At 49.0% G+C, this 23,098-nt stretch overlaps 7 protein-coding genes across 7 annotated transcripts in view; 4 read left to right on the top strand and 3 right to left on the bottom strand.

Moving 5' to 3' along the window:
* EPUS_02212 (uncharacterized protein) overlaps positions 1-550 on the top strand; it is a gene marked incomplete at both ends in the record, with an annotated part of 1,008 nt that extends 458 nt beyond the window's left edge. The window contains one exon of the mRNA XM_007787695.1: positions 130-550. Coding sequence (XP_007785885.1) covers positions 130-550 — 421 coding nt within the window. The remainder of the gene's footprint in view (positions 1-129) is intronic.
* A 5,702-nt stretch (positions 551-6,252) lies between these two features.
* Positions 6,253-8,476, top strand: EPUS_02211 (uncharacterized protein; the record flags this gene model as incomplete). The annotated part of the gene is made up of 3 exons (XM_007787694.1): positions 6,253-6,314; positions 6,371-7,689; positions 7,851-8,476. 3 exons carry the CDS (start codon positions 6,253-6,255, stop codon positions 8,474-8,476), a joined length of 2,007 nt encoding a protein of 668 aa, XP_007785884.1.
* Positions 8,477-9,118: 642 nt separating this feature from the next.
* EPUS_02210 (uncharacterized protein) lies at positions 9,119-13,400 on the bottom strand (the record flags this gene model as incomplete). Its single annotated transcript, XM_007787693.1, has 7 exons — positions 9,119-9,707; positions 9,772-9,947; positions 10,002-10,058; positions 10,109-10,153; positions 10,206-10,511; positions 10,581-10,732; positions 13,265-13,400. The coding sequence occupies 7 exons, from the start codon at positions 13,398-13,400 to the stop codon at positions 9,119-9,121; spliced, it is 1,461 nt and encodes a 486-aa protein (XP_007785883.1).
* A 1,285-nt stretch (positions 13,401-14,685) lies between these two features.
* EPUS_02209 (uncharacterized protein) lies at positions 14,686-15,508 on the bottom strand (the record flags this gene model as incomplete). The annotated part of the gene is made up of 4 exons (XM_007787692.1): positions 14,686-14,854; positions 14,949-15,183; positions 15,237-15,408; positions 15,461-15,508. The coding sequence occupies 4 exons, from the start codon at positions 15,506-15,508 to the stop codon at positions 14,686-14,688; spliced, it is 624 nt and encodes a 207-aa protein (XP_007785882.1).
* A 798-nt stretch (positions 15,509-16,306) lies between these two features.
* On the top strand, positions 16,307-16,594 carry EPUS_02208 (uncharacterized protein; the record flags this gene model as incomplete). The annotated part of the gene is made up of 1 exon (XM_007787691.1): positions 16,307-16,594. One exon carries the CDS (start codon positions 16,307-16,309, stop codon positions 16,592-16,594), a length of 288 nt encoding a protein of 95 aa, XP_007785881.1.
* A 2,210-nt stretch (positions 16,595-18,804) lies between these two features.
* Positions 18,805-20,465, top strand: EPUS_02207 (uncharacterized protein; the record flags this gene model as incomplete). Its single annotated transcript, XM_007787690.1, has 2 exons — positions 18,805-19,784; positions 19,844-20,465. The coding sequence occupies 2 exons, from the start codon at positions 18,805-18,807 to the stop codon at positions 20,463-20,465; spliced, it is 1,602 nt and encodes a 533-aa protein (XP_007785880.1).
* A 337-nt stretch (positions 20,466-20,802) lies between these two features.
* EPUS_02206 (uncharacterized protein) lies at positions 20,803-22,674 on the bottom strand (the record flags this gene model as incomplete). The annotated part of the gene is made up of 4 exons (XM_007787689.1): positions 20,803-21,580; positions 21,626-22,418; positions 22,477-22,581; positions 22,641-22,674. The coding sequence occupies 4 exons, from the start codon at positions 22,672-22,674 to the stop codon at positions 20,803-20,805; spliced, it is 1,710 nt and encodes a 569-aa protein (XP_007785879.1).
* Positions 22,675-23,098: the final 424 nt, after the last annotated feature.

Raw genomic sequence — 23,098 nt, 5'->3', positions numbered from 1 at the left:
GAGCGGCGGGGGCGGCACGTTCGGGATACAGATTGCCAAGGCATCGGGATGTCACGTGACGACAAGCTGTTCCGGCCCGAACATCGAGCTGTGTGAAAGCCTTGGCGCGGACACCGTGATTGATTATAGGAGCAAGGATATTGTGGCGGAGTTGAAGAAGATGCCACCGTTTGATCTCGTGGTGGATAACGTCGGCTTGCCGGCAAATCTTTACTGGGCTGCGCCCTCATTTCTGAAACCCGGCGCACCGTATGTGCAGCCCGGTGCGTCCGGCATTGATCTGGCCTTCGCCTGGGAGGTTTTATGCAAACAAGTGTGGCCACGTTGGTTGGGGGGTGGGCAGAGGCCGTGGGAGTTCCTGCAGCTGGTGAGCAAAGTTGAGGATTATGCGCAGATTGGGCGCTGGATGCAGGAGGGAAAGGTGCGCGCGGTGCTGGATGAGGTTTTTGATATGGAGAATAAGGGGCCTGTCAGGGCATTTGAGAAATTGAGGACCGGGAGGACGAGGGGCAAGATTGTTGTTAAGATTGCGGAGCGGTGGGAGGAGTAAGGGGAGGGGTAGGTCGGGAGACTTACAGTTGGCCAGGAGCTAGGTGTCCAAATTCTTGAGAGATTCTCACTCCAATGATAGAATTTATACGGAGTACAACTAGGTTTTTAATTCATGGCATCAAAACGTAGTACTGGGAAAATACCAAAAATGGCTACAGTTAAATATGAAAAGACCAGAAGAGGCCATTAATTGCACTAATCTGAATGTCAAACATAGTACTACTACTTAAATGTAGTATGTATTATTATCGTCGCAGTGGATACATTCATCATATTTCAAGGAAATCCTAACGAAGACATATGAAATATACACTACTAGTACATGACTTTATGATAGTAGGAACGCGTATATTCCAATAAGAACACTCCAAGAGTCTAAACAGCTTAAAAGATCAAGACAACGTTCAAAACCCTCCCCCTTCTATGCCTATTTCGGAGTGAGTCCGTCAGTTCAGGAAACCAATTTCTTTCCAGATGTGAACGTATTTTCTCACTATCTCCTCACTGACTGACCCCACGGCAGTAAGGATCTTCAAGAGTCATCTTCACGTCCAGAACGAGCCCCCCCGCAAGACATGCGAAGGTAGTTTGTCGTCCAAGAAGTCTAAGAGAGTAGCAGCTGGGTTGTTTCGTGGCCCTTCCGCTTGCACGCGTTCAACACACTCCTCGAAAGGGATCAAGTTCGGAATGTTCAACGCGTCTGCCAATATGACATTCATCTCGCGCCAGGGCTGGCTGACGGGGCTCTCGATGTGGTAGATGGGTAGAGAATGCGACCGGAGCGGACCAGGTCGGACAACGCACCGGCTATATTATTAACCGGAGTCCAATAAACAGTACCGTCTACGTCCGGCAAGGCTTTCAATGTCTGCGACGGCTTGACTAAAAATTCGAAATGCTCCATTGGATCCTAGTACCCGCTGGACTTGGAATTGGCGATCTGCCCTAGACGGACAGCCATGGTACGGAATTGCAGGGTATCCATCAAATCAAATCGAGGCCCCTGATTTGCTTTGATTTGGTATTTTGTCAAAAGTCGTCATCTGCTTTGTTTGACTGATCTGTCAAATCGAGTCAAATCTCAGTAAGCAATATATTTCTACTTGAATTCTCATCCAGTTCGAGAGTCCGCCAAGACTATTATTATCCTATCGAGAATGAAATAAGTATCATCTAGAACCCAGCGCCAAGCTCATGTAATTGGCTGTTGCAATAAAAAGCCCTAAAAATGCGGCCCGAAAGATCAGTCTTTTGATTGGATAAAGTTCGTATTCCTGCCTTCTTGAGTTTAAGGCAGCTCTATTAGCCTGCCAAGGCTGCAGAATCTTGCCAAGCCGTACCCCATCAAAATCAGAATGCGCATACAGAATGCGCAGAAAGAGGGCACAGAATTAGCACGCAGAATGCGCAGAAAGAGCGCGCAGAAAGAGCGCATAGAACGTTCTTCTACTGTAGTATTCTTCTATCCTCCTATCCTTTTACCCCCTTTTTTTTATCTAAAAAAGTCACATCTAGTCCTTGAATATTTCAAAATAAGGGACTTTTCTGTCAAGACTTCAGTTCGACTACCAGTAATTTCAAGTTGCCAAGCGTTTGATTTGATTTGATGGACACACTGCCCGGGAATTGGTCCTGATGCTCATGTAGAGTCTCGTCGAGCATCCTTTCGCATCCCCACTTTGCCTCTCCGTACCCGTTCAGCAGTACCGCTGTTAATGCCAACTCTCTCTTTGGGCAACATGGTTTTCCTTCTCGCTATTATTAGGTTGTAGTAGCCAACGACACCAATAGAAGACACCATCTGGAAACTGAATTTGAAGCCCTCAGGGCGCTGTGACACGATTTTGCAGGCAAAATGGATCAGAGTGCGTATGATCTGGACTGCAACCCAAAGCCGGGCAGAGGGCGCTTCGCACTCATGGGCCATGCATTGTGAACTTAGGTGGGTGACGAACTCACGAGTCCTTCGTATTCGCTGCTCGAGAGTCCGAACCTTGGCTTCGAGCTGTCAGTCTGCAAAACCAGCAGCTTGGGCCTGTTTTTTGTCAAAGGATCGAATGCCTTTATCCCTCATGGCCTTCTGTTGGCGGGGATAGGGCTCTACGTTCCTTTCACGGTTCAGACAGACAACCGTCTTCATGGTAGAGATTTGTGCGATTTGATCGACCAAGTGGCTGCGTAAGCACCCGGACGGTCCGGTTACCAAAACAACCTTCGTGCCGTCATCTGGTACCGTAAGGAAGGATGAAGGCACGGGTGCCGAGAGCCCGGCAGCGTACTTCTAAATATAGCCGTCAACAGTCATTTTGCGAACTGCAAGGGCAGCCATTTCGCTACCGGTTCGCGGCGGCGTGCTGTACTTTTTGGTAAGATCCTCTGGTGTCTCAGGAGCTGGTGTGGCGACCGGCTTGCTCTCCGCCAGCGAGTAGAGGCGCCTTTGAGTCTGGTCGCAGAGAGCTGCTACGATCTGGGTGCCGACCTCTTTGTCGGTTGAGCCAGGGAAGCATGACCCCATGCTGGTTATGCAAGCGCCGCGCTGTGGTGGTGTATGAAAGCTTGCCGAGGGAGACGACCGGGTTCTGCTTCAAGTGCCCGAGCATAGACCTTAGGTTGCCTGGCAGAAGACGCCATTTTTAGCTGAGACAGCTACAAGGTGATGGCTTCGCGAGTCAGCGGCTTCACTGAGGAAATCGCGCTTGTGCGGTGGATCCTTGAGCAACACTGCCGGGTTCCCACTGCCGCGCTAAAATTATTTACGAAGACCGGCTAGGCTTTGAAGGATCCGCTTTCCTTTTCGAAGAAGTGGGTTTGAGGGCGATATTAAACATTCCGTTCTTGCAGATCGGTCGGAAACCGAAGGTTGGATTTCAGAACAATCATGTTCTTCTGCATCATCAACAGCACCTTGACCAAGCTCGAGACACCCGATGCAGCCTCGCCTTGTCCGCCTTCAGTGTATCCATCAAATCAAATAAACCAAATCTTGAACCCTGTTTGATTTGTTTACCTAATCCAAGAGGTCGATTTGATTTGACTCGTTTGTCAAATGGTGTTAAATGTTAGTAAGTAATGTTTTGTGAAGAGGGCTGTCTTTTTGTAAATTCATCTCATACAAGGAGTCTGCCAAGACTTTGTTTCCCATCAAAAATAAAACAGCAGAGTACTGATTTTAAAATAATTCATGAGTCCGCCAAGACTTCTATTTGACTAGTAGTACTTTGTCAATTCCAGAGTCTTGATTTGATTTGAAGAAAGTGTTGGGATTGGCCGTCAGCCAATCCCTGGCCGCGTAGGTCACGTGACTGCGCACGTGCCACTCCGCACTGTATTTAGCCTCTCCTTCTAGAGATAGAATTCTGCAGGTAGATAGAATCCATTCATCCACTTCATCAGAAAGCACGGTTTTGGGTTATTTGCCAAGCATTTGATTTGGTTATTTGACTCAATTTGATTCAAATGGACACAATGGTCACCCCTGACCTCACGCAACAGGTTGTTTATCTCTCTACGAAATGCATCGTATGCTTTGACAAGAAAGTCTTCCAAAACTTGATTGTGTCTGTACCGTATCAAATCTTTCAGATACGGCTGTACATGATATATTCTGGCCCCCAAATCAGTACAGCTTCAGGTGGCATGTCATGGTGAATGATCTTGATTTCTGTTCTGGGCCACTCGTAACCTCTTTGCAAAATTAGGTGCTCGGAATCGATGGAAAAATCTGGGGAAACCACCCTCCTCTATGAGGACCACCGCATCATGAAGATCATATGTATACTCCTCGGCAAACTTGTTTGGGGGTGGCCAGGTTGGAACCTTCCACCCCCGTCGTTTCCCTGTCACGTACGATATCCTCATAGCTCATACAAAGGAATTTCATGCCAAGAATCAGGGGTTAGAAGAACGGAGGCTCTAATCACGCCACTCCTAATAACATTATCTCATTTCGCCGAATCAACAGGATGCTCCCAGGAGGAAATCAGTGACTCACATGAAGATCAACCATCAGACACAGTTGTCAACTCCTCAGCCGCAGACCCTTTCTGGGCCAGCGGCTATGAGCATTACGAGCTACTACCGAGCTAACATCAGTCATATAAGCAAGAATCTGACTACGTGTGACAAGGACCTCACAGCGTACTGTACGGACTGTTTGATAATTAGCATGGAACCAACCTTCCAGGCATCAGGACACCCTTTTCCTAAATATCAACGGTTCGAAAACATGGCAATATCTCCATCGATAATGAACGGATTGGAATAACCAAATCGGCATCCAAATCGGAATGTTAAATAGATATGACCCCATATGTATTGTTTTGTAGGATCTCTCCAAAGCAAGGCAGCTGTCATGTACGATGGAACGAATATTGTCACTCTTATGTCCCGGAGCTTTTTCCCAAGCCAGGCTAATAAAAAGGTGACACCGGGAGTAACCGAAGACATGCTACTACAGTATGAGGCAGAAGTGCGGAGTATTGTTAGCACAAAACTAGTATCTCGGAGGCGTAACAGGTAATGGACGACATGGCTAAACAGGATGAGCTAGGCGGTGGTTAAAGATGATCTGTGTGGATGGACATAAGAAGTTTCTGAGATAACCCTATCCAATCCCGAACGATTCGTTTACGTTTGTTTCACGGCTTTTAGACACAACTTTTGTATGTGAATCAGTAAGGACGCCGAGTTTTTGGACAGGTTGTCAGGGACCTGCACAGCAGATCCTAATTATTGCCAAGATAGTTTAGAGTAAATGCCCTTTTGGTGCCCTTCGGGCATGATAATTTCAATACACTTCACTCACATTTTCGATCTTGTCTTTTGTTCGTTGTTTTCGCGTCCAGCAGGCTAGCAGTGCCTGATAACTTGGTAAGATAGGATGAACAGAGTTTGCTGGATCGAGTAGAGAATGCTACATTGGGCTATTAAGTTGCATTCCACTATTAAGATGCATTGCGCCATAAAGTTACATCGTGCTTTCAAGCTGTATTGCGCTGTTGAGCACTAGAAGCAGGCAAATAGTCCAATCGAGGTGCGGGGCACGGTGAGCCCCTGGACAGAAACCTCACACTAACTAGTTGGAGCGAGCTACTAACTTCCCTGCTGATCAACTGAGGATTTTCTGGGATTTCTGACGGCGATTCCATTCCTACAGAATCGTATACCCAGGGTACTTGAGTCGGGCCGAAAACTTTCTTTCCCGTACTCCCTAAGTCGGATACATCCACCGCGTCTTGGTGGCAGCACAAGGCCTATACTCTCCCTAACCGTGCCGGAAAGGGGATGAAGCCTAAAACAATTATATATTCCTGCCCCCTCAATCCCTGCCGTCAAATGAGAAGCTCACATGACAATACCCCTAACCTATGCAGTGACTGAATCAGACCTCCTATATTTCGCAGCTAGACTGACTGATGGCTCAAGAAAGTCACAAGACGAGTGAAATAATGATGAGGGTGATCAGTGTAGATGCCGTGGACGCCATGCTTATGATTATGGCTTCGTGATACCTGAGTAATATTGCTATATAAGGGCATTGCACTGTTCTGTTGAGCTCTTCAACACACCTTTTCCAACTTCAAGTCATTCCTTGCAGCGCGAAGCACACATCGGCGCAGTTCTATCATTCTATTCTCAGTCAATCTTTTGTCACAACTAGGGGGCTTTTCACAGTTTTTCTATTCTCAGGCAGCCGCGGCCATGCTGCTTAGCCATTTAACCAGCCTCCTGTCCCTCTTAGCTGCAGCATCTGCAGCTGTGAAGTATGTTAGGTCCAACCACGTGGAGGCGGCATACTTTTACTAATACCCAGTGACAGCCATGAACATTCGTACAACCGTTTTCATCGTCGACAAGATAGAACTACAGCAGGAACCAACGCAAGTGAAGAGTACGACTATGTGGTCGTTGGTTCCGGTGCCGGCGGAGGACCTGTGGCAGCACGACTAGCCTTGGCTGGCCATAGCGTGCTGGTGTTGGAAGCTGGCGAAGACATGGCTGACAGCATCTACACCAACGTGCCGGCTCTTAGTATCCTTGCATCTGAGTATCCGCCCATGGCATGGAACTTCTTCGTCAACCATTATCCCGACCTTGAAACTCAGCGTCGGGACAGCAAAATGACATGGAGGACCCCTGACGGCGAGATATGGGTCCAGCTTCTTAACGGGACCACTCCCCCGGAAGGCTCTGAGCCCCTTGGTATCTTGTATCCACGCTCTGGCACTGTGGGCGGGTCCTCTCAACACAACGCTCAGGTTATGGTATATCCCCATGCTAGCGACTTCCAGTACATTGTCGATCGAACTGGCGATTCGAGCTGGGATCCCAGCAACATGCGACAATACTTTGAGAGACTGGAGAAAGTCGAATACCTCCCCAACAGCGTCGCTGGCCATGGTTTTGCCGGCTGGCTCGCCACCAGCTTGACTGATCTTACTCTCATTGCTGAAGACTTGAAGGTCGTATCCTTAATCTTGTCAGCCGCAACAGCTATGGGCAACAACATCATCACATCTCTCCTCACTACGGTCACAGGCTTGGCTTCCACTCTTCTCCTTGACTTGAACAACCCAAGCTCAGCTCGAGACAAACTGGAAGCCATGTACCAGGTGCCATTGTCCATCAACGCTGCTGACAAAACCAGGAGCGGTCCGCGAAATTTCCTGTACGAAGTCGCCAACACTGTCAACGCTGACGGCACTAGGAAATACAAGCTCGACATCCAGACCAACTCTCTCGTAACCAACATCGTCTTCGACACCACCGGCGACAAACCCAAAGCCGTCGGCGTCGACTACCTCTCCGGTAGGAGCCTCTACCGCGCTGACCCGCGCGCCGCTCCATCCGGCAACGCCGGCACCCCTGGCACTGTCTCCGTCAACCGTGAAGTCATCATCTCCGGCGGGACCTTCAACACACCACAGATCCTCAAACTCTCCGGCGTAGGCCCCGCCTCCGAACTCTCGCAATTCTCCATCCCCGTTGTTGTCGATCTCCCCGGCGTCGGCACCAATATGCAAGACCACTTCGAAATCACCGTCGTCGGCCAGACAGACTCCGACTTCGCCCTCATCGATGACTGCACCTTCCAACTCTCCCAACCGGACCCCTGTCTCGACCGCTACAACAACCCAGGTCTTCTCGGAAGGGGTGTCTACGGCACCTCCGGCGTCGCCTTCGCCGTACTATTCTCCGGGTAACTTACTACGTAGTAGTACGTAGTATTGTTTCTCCGGTACTCCGGTATTCCGTTGGTGCCGCAGCTTGTTGGAGAGAGTTGACAGTGGACTAACTAGTAACCCCTGCCACCGGTGAACCCGACCTCTTCGTAACCGGCGTTCCCATCAACTTCGTCGGCTACTTCCCCGGCTACTCGACCTACGCGGTGCAAGAGAGGAACTACTGGTCCTGGCTGATCCTGAAGGCGCACCCGGCCAACCGCGCCGGAACCGTCAAGCTGCGTTCCACCGACCCGCGCGACACCCCCGTCATCGACTTCAACTACTTCCAGACCGGCACCACCAGCGATGGCGCCGACGAGAAGGACCTGCAAGCGCTCTACGACGGTGTCAATTTCAGTCGTCGCGCCTTCGACAAGCTCATCCCACTCGACGGCAGTTTCGATGAGGTGCAGCCGGGCCGTGGTGTCGAGGACGAGGACGCGGTGAAGCAGTACATCAAGGACGGCGCGTGGGGCCACCACGCCAGTTGCTCGTGTCCGATCGGTGGCGATGACGACCCCATGGCTGTGCTCGACTCCAAGTTCCGAGTGCGGGGCGTGGATGGGCTGAGAGTGGTGGACGCCAGTGTGTTCCCCACCATTCCCGGCTACTTCGTCGCGCTCCCGATCCATATGATCGCGGAGAAGGCAGCGGAGGATATTTTGGCGGCGGCGGAAGCAGCGGACAGGGATACTACCTGACTGCAGAGGGTGAAGCGTTTGGACAATGCTCTGTATTTATATGTTACCATTAGTACGATGCTGTTTTTTGGGTGCCTAGGGAGCCAATAGTACCTACGCTGTTAGTAGGTCGGAGTGCGTGATTAAGCTGGTTTGGTACACAATTAATAAGACTAAGAGGCGGCTGATGCTAGTAATCAAGGCAGAAGCAACAGCGCTACGATACAGACCGGAGCTACGTGCCAAAAATGGTGGTAGATTAGCCACATCATTTTATTCCAAGAGAAGCATGTGGTGGTACCCTACGTATGTTGGCGGCAGTTGGTTTCTTGTGATGGGAAGTGTTAAATGTGGGACAAGGAGGGAAGGTCAGCCATAACAGAGAGTCTTGTATCTGGAGAAGCCTCGAAATTGACTATTAAAGCTCTAGTCACATGGAGTAGCGATTTTGACGCTGTAGTAGTCTCATGTCTCTTGAGACCCCATTCATTGGTGGTAACACCTTTCCCGTTGTTGCACTTCAACGGCCAGTTCGACCACATCATCAGCTGATTCAAAGACTAGTACAATCGAGCAACATATAGACAAGGTCAATGCTTGAGCTGAAACTTGAAGACATTGACCAATCTCGCCCATATTAGCACTTCCCAGGACTCTCTCTATTCAATCCTCAATCGCAAGGGCTTTGACGATCATGCCTGGCGAGTCGGGTGCTGAGACGGGCAGAATCCTGTCTGCCGCAACATCCACGTCTCGTTGTCGAACGACGCCGCTGACATCGAAATCAAAGCGTCTGAAGACGGTGGCGACAATGAGGTACAGCTCAGCCCACGCTAGGTTGATGCCGAGACATGCCCTTGTGCCTCGAGCAAATGGGACCAGATAACGCTGCAATTCCTGGCCCTCTTCACCCAGCCACCTCTCGGGCTTGAAAGCTTGAGGGTCTGGGAAAAGCTTTTCATTCTCATGAAGCAACAGCGTGGTCGAATGTATGGCTGTGCCTGGTGGGATGGTGAGGCCATTGTATGTCAGGGCTTTGTCTGGAAAGGCTCGACACATGCGATGAGTGACGGGTTGCGAGATGCGGAGAGCTTCTTGGATGACTGCAGTCAAGTACGGTAGCTTTTCTACATCTTGAAGCCTAGGACGATCACCACGCCCAGGAATCACTGTCTTCAATTCCTGGAATAGCTTCTGGCGCACGGCAGGATTCGCCGCTATGAAGTATGACACGGCTTTCAGGACGTAGGCACTATGAATTGTCAATGCCGTACGGAAATCCCAAGTGGGCTGTGGAACCCGGAGCTCGCCCTCACGTTGTCGCTGACCCCGCAGTAATCAGACTGAATGCCTCATCGCGAAGACGAACTCTCTCTAACTCTGAAGATGGCAATCTGCTCTCGAGAAGGTCATGGAAAATGGTGCGATGACCCGATTTCTCGTATGAGAGGTCATTGCCATGTCGAATATCTTCCACTAGCTTTGCCAATCCCTAAACGCGCATCAAAGTTCAGCACTGGTCAAGACACAGCCACCTATGCTTTACCTCTCGCACGTCAAGTATATCCCCCATTGCTGGATTGATGATCCTCGAAAACCAGTCCTTGGTAAAGTCAGCAGTGTGGGTATGAATGGTTGAGAAGTCTACCTTACTGGCAAAGAGTATATTGCTTTCACCAGCCAGGGTATCTGGATGTTCTACCACAATACAGTCAGTTGTCAATGCGAAATATGGGGTGGATTGTCATACCACTAGACTTATTGCGAGAAAGGAATCAACATCGTCAAAGGACTTCCGGCCGTAGTCAGACTTCATGACGGTTTGGGTGTCCTTAGAGAAGCAGTACTCGTTCATGATGTCCAGTGTGAGAGCAGCATAGCTATATTTCAGATTTATGGGCTCTGCTGTCTTGCTTGCGGCGTCGTATCGATCGGACAGTCTTTCGATGATATCTTGCACGAAAGGTAGTATCTCAATCACGGAGCGTTTGGCAAAGAATGGGTTCAACGCGCCACGTCTTATGCGATGAAGATCATGATCAACTGTTCCGATTACCTGCGAAGACGAAGAGATTTCAGCTCCAGGTACCAGGTAATGAGCAGGCGAGACTTTTCAAGCGCTTACAGCTGCATATGGTCCGAATGTATTAGCCACGTTGTAAGGCTTCTCAGTCTTCCCATTCTTGATGTTGAAGATTTCGTCATAGTAATGCGGGTCGTTGAAATGCAGCTCATCTGGGTTCAGGCGTACCACAGGACCTTGATGCCGGTCAACTTCTGTATCAAATCAATGTAATGTGCGGCTGAATGGGCTTGCCGTATTTCTCGTGGAGTTCTTTGAGCTTGAAGGTGTACTGTCCCCCGCGAAGGAGATCGTAGTACCATTCGTAGCAATAGGTGGCTATCGCAAGCTTGGGACCTGGAAAGCTGGCAAGCGGATGGAGGAATAAGCGATACACAACCAAGCCAACGACCCAGACGACCAACGAAGCCGTTACAATAGCCACCAGTGACATGTGGTCGGTTGTTATGATTGCCATTTGGTGCAAAGATGAGACACGCTGGGAGAAATCGCGATGTTGTGAGTAGAATTCTCTCTACCAGCAAGAGCTCTAGCTTATCCACTGCCGGCGTTGAGCTTGTTTAGTGTTATGCTGTAGGGCAGAAGAGAAGCTCAACGTGAAGGAATCAAAGTCAAGAGACGTGCTCGTTGCCAGTCTTGGCCCCACGGTGGGCCTCACTTCATGTTATGAAGGTATAGAGTACAAGTATAGGAAGGTGGCATACAAGGTCAGGGAGCCTCGTCACTTCCCAATGTAACGTGCTGAGCATCCCGAGACCCACACTGCTGAGAACAAGCCGTGTCTACCTTTATGCAGTCCCAGGTAAAGTCATGATATGCGTTCCAGTGCTTACAAACCCTTCCTCTTAGGCTGGATGCCACAAGGAACCCCTGCGTTCAAGGAAGTGCTGATTTCAAGCTGTGGCTACCTTGACATTCAGAATATGAGGCAATATGCCTCCTTTCACAGTCTATCTGTGATCTGGTTGCTCGAGTGTTGTGGATTTGAAGTGGCAGTGCCATAATTGAAATCCCCTCCAGGATTGGACTCGAAGGGATCCTCACATAGTACCAAGGTATAATACTAAATACTTAGTCAGCCCTATCTGTACGTTACAATTGGATCAAACGAGTTACTAACGTCACGAAAATGATTGATCAGCCGCATCGGCGTCTAGTCCAAGCATGTTAACACGTCGTCGTACATGTACGATGTCGGATGTCGTACGTATGACTATGCACCCTGCTTTTTTGGGTAGCACGGGACGATGGACTTCCGAGATTGTAGGTGTCTGATCACCCACCTACACCTTCAGTCAACTAAACGTATTTGGTATCCAGGATCCACCATGATCGAACATGGTAAACTTGCAAAGGCGCCCATCGTGTCATTTGACCTAAGTCCTTCAAGCAGGCTCATGCCAGAAAGAATGCGCGCAAAGCGAGCCGGGATCGAACTGCCATCAGGAATCCGTGATGGAAGATACAGGCATGGATTCGAACAGCTGACAAGGTGTAATGGTTGTGTATGGGGTGGCCGCTACGGGCTGTGCAGACACCGGGTAGCTGAACGAATGCTGACTAGAATCGAAGATGTACACTTGTCAAGCAGAATGAATGAAGAAATGGCTCTGCTCTCTCTCAAAAAGGGACAGCGCGCCCAAATATACGTACAGATTCACCGTAACGTAGTACGGCACAGCGAAATTAGCGGCGAAATTGCAGTAGAAATTGACCAGTCAAATGCAGGCGAAATGCAGGGGTTTCGCGGTAAAAAATCCAACCTATGAACGCTCCTAGCGTCTGACAACACTTTATTGGACCACTGATCCAACCCAGCCTGGGGGGCATATTCTCCTCCGCACTGGAGTCCTTCAGAAGCCAGCATGATAGCAGCCACCATTTCCGCTGGTATACCGATGATTAGGTGCCTGGAAGACACACAGAAGCGCGACCTACAGAATACACTAGGAGCAAAGCCATCGATAAGGAGTATGGTGCTATTGCTTAGAGTCAGGCACGCATTGCCGTTGTTGAAGCCAGTCCCTATATACGTCTGCCAGTATTAAGGCATAGCACTCCCCTTCTTCGATCCGCTGAAGCTCTTTATACCTTTCACCGCTTCTCTCATCATACTGCAGGCATCGTCCGCTGTGAGCGGAGTCAATCTGCTGACGTCCAGTTCGCGTTTCTTGTAATCCTTTGGCTTTGACTAAGACAGCGCTGGGGGCCACAGTTTTGCCTTGTCGAATGGCTTTACAGAAGTTAGTCCATTGATTCCAACATTTTGCGCTCTTTGGCGAACCAGCGCATGTCCACAAAAACATATGTGGTATGGCCTCATATTCTTGAAAAACAACAGTAGTGCCCTGACTAAATGCAGTCTGCGCCCTTGACTTCAGCGACTATCGTTTCTTGACCACTGGCGAAGAACATGGATGGCGACACTGTCCAGTCTTTTAATGCTATGGGACTCGCTAGCGGATGGCACAGCGTGGAAGCGTCGCAGTATAAATTTCCTCGAGGTGGCTTGGAAGGCCAAATCTTGCACGGCGGGAATTTAGGTTGTATATATGGCAGTATGTCGGGAAAGACATCAGCAGAAGCATTCCTTTGTCCGAAGGAAGGCTATTGGTTCAAGTTGGTTCTCTGACTGCACTGATGAGGTTAGCCCAGCAGAAGCTCGTTATCTTGCTCGGAAATCGGGAGCTCGGGCGGGTCTCTACTGACACTTGTTCGATACCCACTCCATTGTAGATCGAGTGCCGAGGACTGTCGGCGGGTGCATGGCCCATTGCCATCCGCCAGCTCGTCAATCACTCGAAGCAGTAGCTTGCGAAGGTGATCTTCCTTTGGAGGTGGTATAGTGAACCTACTACCCATGAATGGCCTTTGGTCGTAATCTCTCTCAGAGATGCGTGTTGTTGAGGAATGGGTGTTGTGCTACTGACGGCAAAGACTCCAGCACGCATCCTCCCACCTCAATTCATCTTGACCCAGGGTATCCATCAAATCAAACAAAGTACTAGTAAATCGAGGCCCTGGATTTTACGTGATTTGCTTTGTTTGACTGATTTGTCAAATCGAGCCATACGATCTCAGTAAGCAATAGGCATTTTAGGGATCACCTTGAATTCTCCTCCAGATCGAGTGTCCGCCAAGACCATTATGATTCTATCGAAATATCGAAACACACCAACCAGATCTGCACACGTGACTGATTAAGTGTATATTATTGTATTAATCCGCGCCTTCCCACCGTCGTCCCACGCAAACTCTTTGTGGCCCAACGGCAGGCGGTAAAACCGGCTGCTAATCTGATTAGCTAGCTAAGTTTTCATAGCAGATGAATGTCTTTCTCTCCTTCCAGTATCTACTCAACCTTCGGGCGTAGAGAGTGGAGAAGGACTGATGCGAACTTTTTGTGAAAATAAATGAGATTAGCACTGGTTAGTATGACATGGGTTCGAACCCGCGTCAGGAAGTTGATTTTTTTATTTAAATTTATTTTACTTTCTGGGGGCTTGTTGTTGGCTAGGAATGCAGAGATAGGATAGATAGAGAGAGGCACACACACAGAGACTTTTCTTTCAAGACTCTAGTTTGACTACTAAGTAGTTAGTAGATTTCAAGACCTAGTGATCGATGACGGAGGTGCACTGCTAGGTGACTTTATGGAGATGGTGATGAAAAGAATCAATGGAGTGAGCATAGGAAAAGTAGGTACCAAAAAGCTGACAGTAAGTAATAGACAGCGGAGAGGAGAGGCGGGGTCATGGGCTCAGGAGTGAGCCAGAGGCGCAATGCCGCCGCTCTGATGGAAATGGTATACTGGCGGTGTCCATTATGGTCTTCCTCGTTGTATGACTGCTGAATCAGGCTCAAGGGAGACTCACCCAGGCCGGGAAGGAGAGTCGAGTATATGAGTCGAACGGGAGATGTAGCCACCTGGACATGTTCGAGGCGCGTAAATAGGTATAATACGCATGTATGAATTCATCCATACAAGGGGCGGGCATACATGATGTACGTCGATTTGCTAGTCCTATTTGACTACCCTGTGTCCTTTCTATCGTTTCGCCACAAAAAACTCCGGGACCCCTTAGAAGGCATCACTATCAAGTTGGGGAACGACGTACCTACAGCTAGCTAACAATTCTCCTGCATCTCACACCTCGCGGCGACGGATCAGTAGCTTAGTCGAGGAACGTGGGATGATTGTCGTGCGCCAGGAGAACGTCCTCGGAGCAGTTTCATCTGCTAATTTGAAGTCATAGTTTCTCAGCATGTACACCAGCGTGGTCTTGATCGCCACTGCGGCATAGAACCTGCCTGGACTGGCCATTCCAAGAGAACAAAAGTCAGCATGTCTGCGCCTCAGTCTGGCTGCAACGCCAGGTTTTGCGGTTTCTTTCAGGGCAGCGTGCTTACCACGACTCCTTTCCATAGCCCCAATAAGGATATAAAGGACTGTTCTCCGTATACTTGATTCCTCTCCGTGCTCCTGGCTTGGGTGCGAACCTGAATCCGTCAAAGGTGTGTGCATCGTTGAAATGTGCGGGATCGCGGCCCATGGCTCTCAAAGGTACGCAGACCGAATCGCCTGCCGTGATGTGCGCGCCGTCGGAAAAGTTGAAGTTCTTGAGAGCCTTGCGCCTCAAGCTGACTGTGGGAGGTTTAACGTCATGTTGATTATTGACGAGGGGCGTCACGACTTACTGGTTTCGGAACCGTTGAGCCGACTTGACTCCTTGAGGAAGCTGTCGAGAAGGAGAAGATCGGCGTCAGATACAAGCCCGTCTTCTTCGGTACAATTATCATGTATCTCCTGGCGGAGTGGTTCTAAGTATTCGGGGTGAAGGCACAGATCGAATAGGGCATAGGTCAGAGTCTGCGATTTTGTTTAGCCTCTTGAAGTTGAATGTGTTCTATCGAGCATGTACCCTACCATAGCGGATAGGTGCATGGAAGCCAGCCAGATTGCTAGACATTGCTGAACGACGTCAGACACCGATGGTTGCTCCTCTCTACCGTAATGGGTCGTCAGACAGTTGATATAGAACGGCTTCTCCTGAAGTTAGGGATCAGAGTCCATGTTGTGAGAGCTTGACATACTGGTCTGTCTCTCCCTTGAGAATTTGAATCCTCAATTCCACGCTTGACTATAGGGATGAGTATAACCCTCAATGACTTGAGCATGCGATGGCCTCGTGTGACTAGCCATGCAACTTGACTGTTACTGCAGCTCAGCCATGGGTGGTGGTACGTGAGGGTTCTGGCAATCACTTACGGAGCAAGAAAGCTTGGAGTATAGTTGAGGATTTCGCTAGCCATGAAAATATCGGTAATCCAACTGCGGGCTGATTTCAGGAAGGAATCTCTGTCTTCTTCATATCATAAGGTTTTGTTAGGATTGGACGGTGTTGGAAACATACCGCAGGAGTCTCCAAAGAACGAATAAAAATTGACGTGACCGATCAAGTCTTCGACCAGTGGGTAAGCCGAGACTTCTTTCCATCCTTTGTTAAGATACATATCGTTAGCTGTACGGCGATCAATGATTCTTCGAAGGCAATGAATCGATACCCTTGATGGATTTGGAACCCTCGAGATGGTGAAAGAGTGTCTCCTGTATTATGGGCTCAAATTGCCGACGAAGGTGAGAAACTCCTGGGGTGAATCTCCTTAGGATCTTTCGATGGCTCATTGCCTGATTCAGCTGGATGGAATGCATAGTATGCGGCATATGAAACATCTACCGTCGAAGCTCTTAGCCTGAGGCTTGTGATATGCCAATGACGGAAGTTACCAACATCACTAAAGAAGGCAGTAAGAGACAGCTGGTCTGCAGTGGCTTTGCCGAGCTCCTGAACGTGCTGCCGAGAGGAGACAACAACACAACGGCCTTGAGGCGTTGGGAGACTATGGGGATTCCCATTCTTCTGCAAAGAGTCAGCTTGAAGGAGAAGAAGCCTCTACCGAGAGTGAACCTTCGCATAATGCTTAGCGAGTACATCTGGTGCTCTGATAAGGAAGTGCAGACCACGGATCCGGTTAAGGTCGATTCTGAGGGCTAGAAAGGGAAGAAAGAAGAGTATGAGATAGAAGATCATCTTCAGTTTCGGTCTTTTGCACGCATTCGGTTTTTGATGGTTCTTGATTCGATACGCACACAGCGCCTGGGAACACAGGTCAATGAAGTCTTGCTCTAGTACTCCATGCCCAAGCTCTTTGTATCAACCCCAAATCTACGGATGTAACTGCCTTCAGCCATTCTGACAGGCCCGTCCTATGTCATGGCTCCTCGACCTAGTGCAAGGTAGTGTCAGTTCCGAACAGTCGACCCTAAGGCTAACGGTTTTGAGCTGTCGAATACCAGGGAAAGACCGCGCATATGCGTCTGGATGGGGTAGAGATTGCTGGGGCTCAAATCCTCTACTAACTTTGCCCAGGCCAGCAGGTCCTTCCTTGACTCTTGAAGAGCTACATATTCTTTACTGGCGAGATGACAGGGGGTCAGATTCTGCTCTCATTGGGTTTGCAGAGTGAACACATCTTTGTTGGGCTGATGTTGGAGAGCTTGGGAAGGGTAATTGTTAGTCGGCTTAACTGCAATAGGGATAGTTTGGCTGTATCTGATAATATGGCCCGGCTTGCTATATTAGCCTTCGTTTCATTATAGACCAATTATTTGCAAATTGAACATGATCTTTAGGCAGTTACCAACTTTTCGGAAGTTGGAAGTTCCAACTAAGATCACGATTTGTCCGATTTTCGGAACGAGTCTAGTGTAACTGTTACCTCGTTGGGGGCCTTGAGCGTTTATTGTTAGGAATGCCGAGCGGTGCAGGATGTATGAGATGGTTATGAACCTTACGTGGGAATTCCGGTGGAATTCCCTCGGTAATCTTACTAATCTAGTATTTTGCCGCACACGTGCATGCCGGGGTTGTACGAATTCATCTTCCTGACATTTATATTGGGGCGGTTACTACGGTAGGGGGCATAATTAATCGTAGCACCGCGCTAGTAGCAGCTAGTTCGGATGCAGCGCCATCGCTATAGGGCCTTGGCGCCTAGAGGGCTATACATCCGAACTTTTGCATCTTAGATTCTAGATAGCTACACACACACACACACCAATTGAGATTTTGAGTCATAGCGCTCCACATCGTAGTGTCTAGAAGCTTCTTAGACGATTGTTGGTATCAATTGGCCATAATAATACCGCTTAACTGTTCAAAGCTTAGCTGTCTCGTTTGGAGTCTGTTTTGGTGCAAATATACTAGCGCTGTGCTACAAATACTTATGCCAGGTACCATATTATTTTAGAGGGCCATACTAATCAGGGGGGGGGCCTGAAGTATTATTAGTTTCAGCGCTAGTATCTGTACATGTACTACAGGGGGGCCTGAAGTAATGTTAGTCTGGCGTTAAGAGCAACTAGTTCTTATTACGACAACCTAATGTTATGATTCGCCACCTCAAAGCTTGTTCTGTGTGCACCTAATCTGATGAGTCAAATCATTACATCTAACCTTTTCCAGGTATAGCTGTTCTGTACAGAGAGGGTTTACAAGTAAAGATACTAGCGCTGAGCTAACATTACTTCAGGCCCCCCGTAGTAAATCAGCTCTGTACAGACCAGCTATATCCAAAGAAGTTAGATGTGATCAATTGACCCGTCTGAACAACAATAAACTTTAAGAATGACGAATGGACACACTGCATCATCGTAGCAAAAACTGGCCGCTACTAGCAGCAGACTAACATTACTTCAGACCCCGTAGTAGCTCAAGGCAAACATGTTTCATGTCATGCATGACGCCTCCGGTTAATCACGAGCTAATGTTTTTTGATGTCATGCCCTCAGGCAGAAGTAGTAATCTAGCGCCGTGCTATGACTAACTCTTGCCCCATGCCGTAGTATGAACCAATTCAAAGGATTCAAAGTGGCCCCTGCTTGATGCGGCACAGGATTCTGGTACCGGAAATGCTTCCATATTCTGCAGCTGCGCCGCCAGGACGGTCTGACAGGCTTGCAAGGTTGGAATCACAAAATCACTAATTTACTGGTAGCTGTTGGACCAAAAGGACCACGGCCCTCAGAGGACCGTAAACTAGCTTTTGTCTGACAGTAGCATTTGCTTGCTAGATCGGGTTGTTAGGAAATATCGTAGTAGGTGATAGCTAGGTGGTCTCCTCTTCGTCGAAGTTCGTTGTTAAAAATACACCATAGCACAACGTTGGTACATCTCGTGTTCTCATCCACAACGACGATTGTACAATGCTCGGATCTATCAGCAATTTCGTCCTAGATGCGTGGCTTGACTTCCTCAGCCTGAATTATTTTCTGCGTTTTCCGATCCTCTTCGTTGTGGGTGTCGCCCTCGTTTGGCTCTCGTGGCGGACATGGAGATTCTCCATCTATCCCCTGTTGAATCCCGACGAACCTCGAGAAGTGCCTTACTCGATACCATTCCTCGGTCACGCCAGAAGTTTCCTCAAAAATCAAGATAAAGCCCTATCATATGGCCGAGAGTATTTCAAAGGCTCAAGGGAGCCGTTCGCTTTCACTCTGGGACGGGAGAAGTTGTACATTTTGACTTCTTATCAGGACGTGGCCACCGCTTATAGGAACACTACTGTTTTTGACTACGGCGATGTCATCAAAGATCTCATGGGAAGCTTTGGAGTCAGTCCACCAGGCATCGATAAGGTGTACCACCCTTATCCCGAGTTCGAGGGTGATATTCATCGATACAACCCTCGTCCCAAAAGCCTGTTTCACCTAAAAAGCGACTTCTACCATACGCAGCTTCATCCGGGGGAGCAATTCAAAGACATCCAGGATAAGTTCCTCAAACTTATTGGCGATGCAATGAGTTTCGAAAACTTCCCCCAGGACGTCATTCCATCATCCACTATCAACAATATTTCACTCTACAAATTGTGTCAACAGGTCTTTGTGAAAGCGGGCATCAGAGCTTTTTTTGGAGAACGGATTCTGCAGATTAGCCCCTCTTTCGTATGTGATTTTATTGACTTTGATGAGAACAACTGGATGATTTTCTATAATTGGCCTGACGCCGCACTGGCGCGGAAACCCAAGTCCAAAGTTCTTGCAACTCTCGAAGCTTATCTCAAGCTGCCAAAGGCAGAACGTCCGGGAACCGCCTGGCTCATTGAGATGATGGAGGAGTCGCAGAGGCAACTAGGAATGAACGAAGCAGACATCGCAGTAGTATTGATGATGCTCATGTGGGTGTGAGTGATCTTTATGCCTCCTATGTCCTTATCGAGACCCAGCACTGACTTACCCCCAGCACCAACACCAATGCGTACAGGGTGACATTCTGGATGCTGGCGTATGCATTCCATTCACGTAGCTTACTCTCGACCTTGTACGCGGAGACCGGGCCATCCCTGAAAGCCGACGGTTCCATAGACATCACCTACCTGATGAATCAATGCCCGCACCTCGACTCGCTCTGGTACGAAATCCTGCGCCTAACCAACGCCTCCTCAGCGCTGCGCACCGTCACCGAGCCAACCAGAGTCGGCACGAAGCTGCTGAAGCCCGGCCACAAGGTGATGAGCCCCTTCCGCCAGCTTCACTTCGACGAGAAGGTGTTCGGAGCAAACGTCGGTCAATGCGATCCGGACCGTTTCTTCAACCGGAAGGACCTGGCACGTCATCCCAGCTACAAACCATTTGGCGGAGGCGTAACCAAGTGTCCTGGCCGCTTTGTCGCACATCAGGAAACGTATATCTTTATCACGTTGCTGCTGCATCGGCTGAAAGCTGAGTTGGCGAACGAAGGGCAGCAGCCGTTTCCTAGATTCGAATTGGATACACCGACCACGGGGATCATTAGCCCGAAGACTGGGGATGATGTTGTCCTTTCTGTATCAGCGAAGATTGAAAGCTGCGATTGCAGCAGTTAGTCAGCGTGCGTTTTGATATGAGGTTTCGGGTCTTGTCCAGATTTCAGTTTGATTAATCCCTTGATTGACCCTTGATTTTCTTTACTGGTTCGATGTAATTAGTTTGTGCGTAGCACTAAATCAAGCTGTACGCCATGAATACTGACGATTATTCCACAAGAAAATTAATGTTGGGAAAGCAAATGCTCTGCTAAGATTCTTGATTGATGAATAATCGTCGTTAAAGAGCTCCTTGATTGCCTTTTTTGGGCCTTTAGATTGACCTAGTTGCCAGCAACGTGCGCTATTAAAAGCATGCCTTTTTACTGACATCAGCGAAAGTCTTCAATCTGCCTCCTCACGAATCCTTCTCTACCGCCAAGCCGAACTTTGACAAATATTCCTCCCGTATGCCTTTAAAATCGCTGGCCAGACATGGTGAGACGAGATCTTGCCACCATCCCTTCCGATGGGACACCAAACCCACATCCTTCATCAGCTTGTCCGTGTAGCCGATCAGGTCCATGTGGAAGTAGTTTCCCGTTGCGCCGTGAGAGGGATATCTTCGTTTGGAGAAGGCAGCCATGTATGCGATCTCCTTCTCAGCCTCCTCTCGTGGTGGTAGCTCGACCCTGCCGTCGAAGTACGCCGTTAGCCAGATGGCTTGGGCTTCGGCGGTGCGGAACGAATTGGACAGGTCGATATCGCCCAGAAAGGCTATAGTTTTGTCCTCCAATGGCGCGATACAGTTGTACAGCCTGGTAGCTGTGATATTCGTCGGACGTTCAAAGTGAGGCGGGGGATGGGCAAGCTGTGGGAACTGCGCAATGACTTGGTGGTCTGCGGCTTTCAGAAGATTCTCCCACTTGCTTGATTCTTCGGCGTCTTCTTCATCTTCAGGAGCATGCGGGAGGCCGAATTCCACGATCTGGTCTTTTGCAAGGAACGGGTAGTGCCGACTCCATCCAGTGCCGCAGAAAAGGACATCAGATTCGATTTCTGATCCGTCTTTTAGGACAATACTGTTAGGCCGCATCGCGCGGATATCGCTGCGATATACGGAAACGTTTTTCGCAATAGTGTCCCAGAAGTCCTCGTGTTGAATCATCCCAATGGGGCCTGTACACCAGAATATCCTATTTTGTTAGTGGAGAACTGCTGAGACTCGACAATTGACTTACGCAGTGGTCGACTCTAATTTCTCAAAACCTGGCCGCGCTCCTTCTCTGCTCTGAAATTTTGCAAGATCGCGACATGCTTGATCAGCTCCGAGCCAAATCTTAGCAATTAACTTGCGCCCGTACTCTGAACCGTGAATAGTCTTGGTCCACCATGTGACTGGAGAGAAACAGGAGGGGCTTAATGCACAAATCATCCTGGTCGCTGCAATTTCCGGCCCATTTTTATATGGGCCTTTCCCAGCAGCACCCGCAAATGCAGCCGGACCTTCACCTGTTTGACGGATGATCCAGCTCACGGTTTTCCCAGCCTTGACCGAGTCGTAAACCATATCAGCCGCAGACTTCCCGCCACCAAGGATCGTAACATTGTGGTATGATGAAGAAGAAGCAAGAATGGTAGACGAAGCTTTCCCAAAACTTTTCTGATGCAGTACAGGACCTTTGAATCTAGCTTGCTCAGGTAAATCCGGCATGACAGGGAGTGACGTATGGCCAGTGGCAACAACAAGCTTGGATGACCAGATGGTTTCGACTTTGTCATTACGCTGACCCGAGACTCTCCATTTTCCTTCCTTTCGGATACTTTCAACCTTGAAGCCGAATTTCACTCTGTCTCGCAAAGTTAAGCCATTATATTTGTGACTATCGACGTAGTCCTCGAGGTATTTGGTGACGTATTTAGCTTCGAAGATGTCGTGGTAGGTCTCAGCCTCCGGAGGGAGAGTGAGAGGAGTGTCCGAGAAGCCGGCCATTCGCAACCCACTCTGCGACCAGAATCCATTGTAAAGCCGGGCTGGAGAAACAGATTTGCATCAAGTCAGCGTCCTGGAGAACCTTCAAGGAAAACATACATGAGCTCCATACTCCACCAACGCATGTGTCCTCCTCCAAAATGGCAAGTCGACACTTTGGGTTTATGTCTAGATAGAACCGAGAGGCTGCAATGCCGTGGAGACCTGAGTGCACAGGAGTCAACATGCTTCTTATCTTCCTTTGCGGTACAACGTATTCATACCTGCACCAACCACAATGAGATCGAAATTGGCCATGAGTGTCCGTCGAAATTGTCTAAAGGGCCGCCGTAGCTTCTAGCCAATAGTTCTGTGTTTGCGACTTTTGCGACTAATGAACACACTTTCGCTAGGTCCCAAGTTGAGTATATCTAATTCAATGGCCTAGTTGTTACTTACAAAAACACGAAATAGTCTGGCCGTCGGGTTTGGTTGGGTGGTAGCCTAGTTAGTCCAGGTGATTGTAGGTGGCTTTAGGGTAGACCAATGATGATTAGCCTCGGATGCGGGCAGGGCTGGGAATTGAACAGGCGTGCCGAGACGGTGAGCTGAGCCTTGATAAGGTGCATACATTTTACCGCAAGTGCTGTGACCCCTCTTTGTTGGAGCAAAAGGAGGACTGCATGTCTATTCCCCCCGTCCGTGCCCCGGACTTGGGGCTCCGTAATAGCTTGGCTTAACT

This window comes from Endocarpon pusillum (assembly GCF_000464535.1).
Source record: "Endocarpon pusillum Z07020 unplaced genomic scaffold C698727, whole genome shotgun sequence".
NCBI classification, from domain to species: Eukaryota; Fungi; Ascomycota; class Eurotiomycetes; order Verrucariales; family Verrucariaceae; genus Endocarpon; species Endocarpon pusillum.
This window is presented reverse-complemented; position numbering and strand designations above follow the sequence as displayed.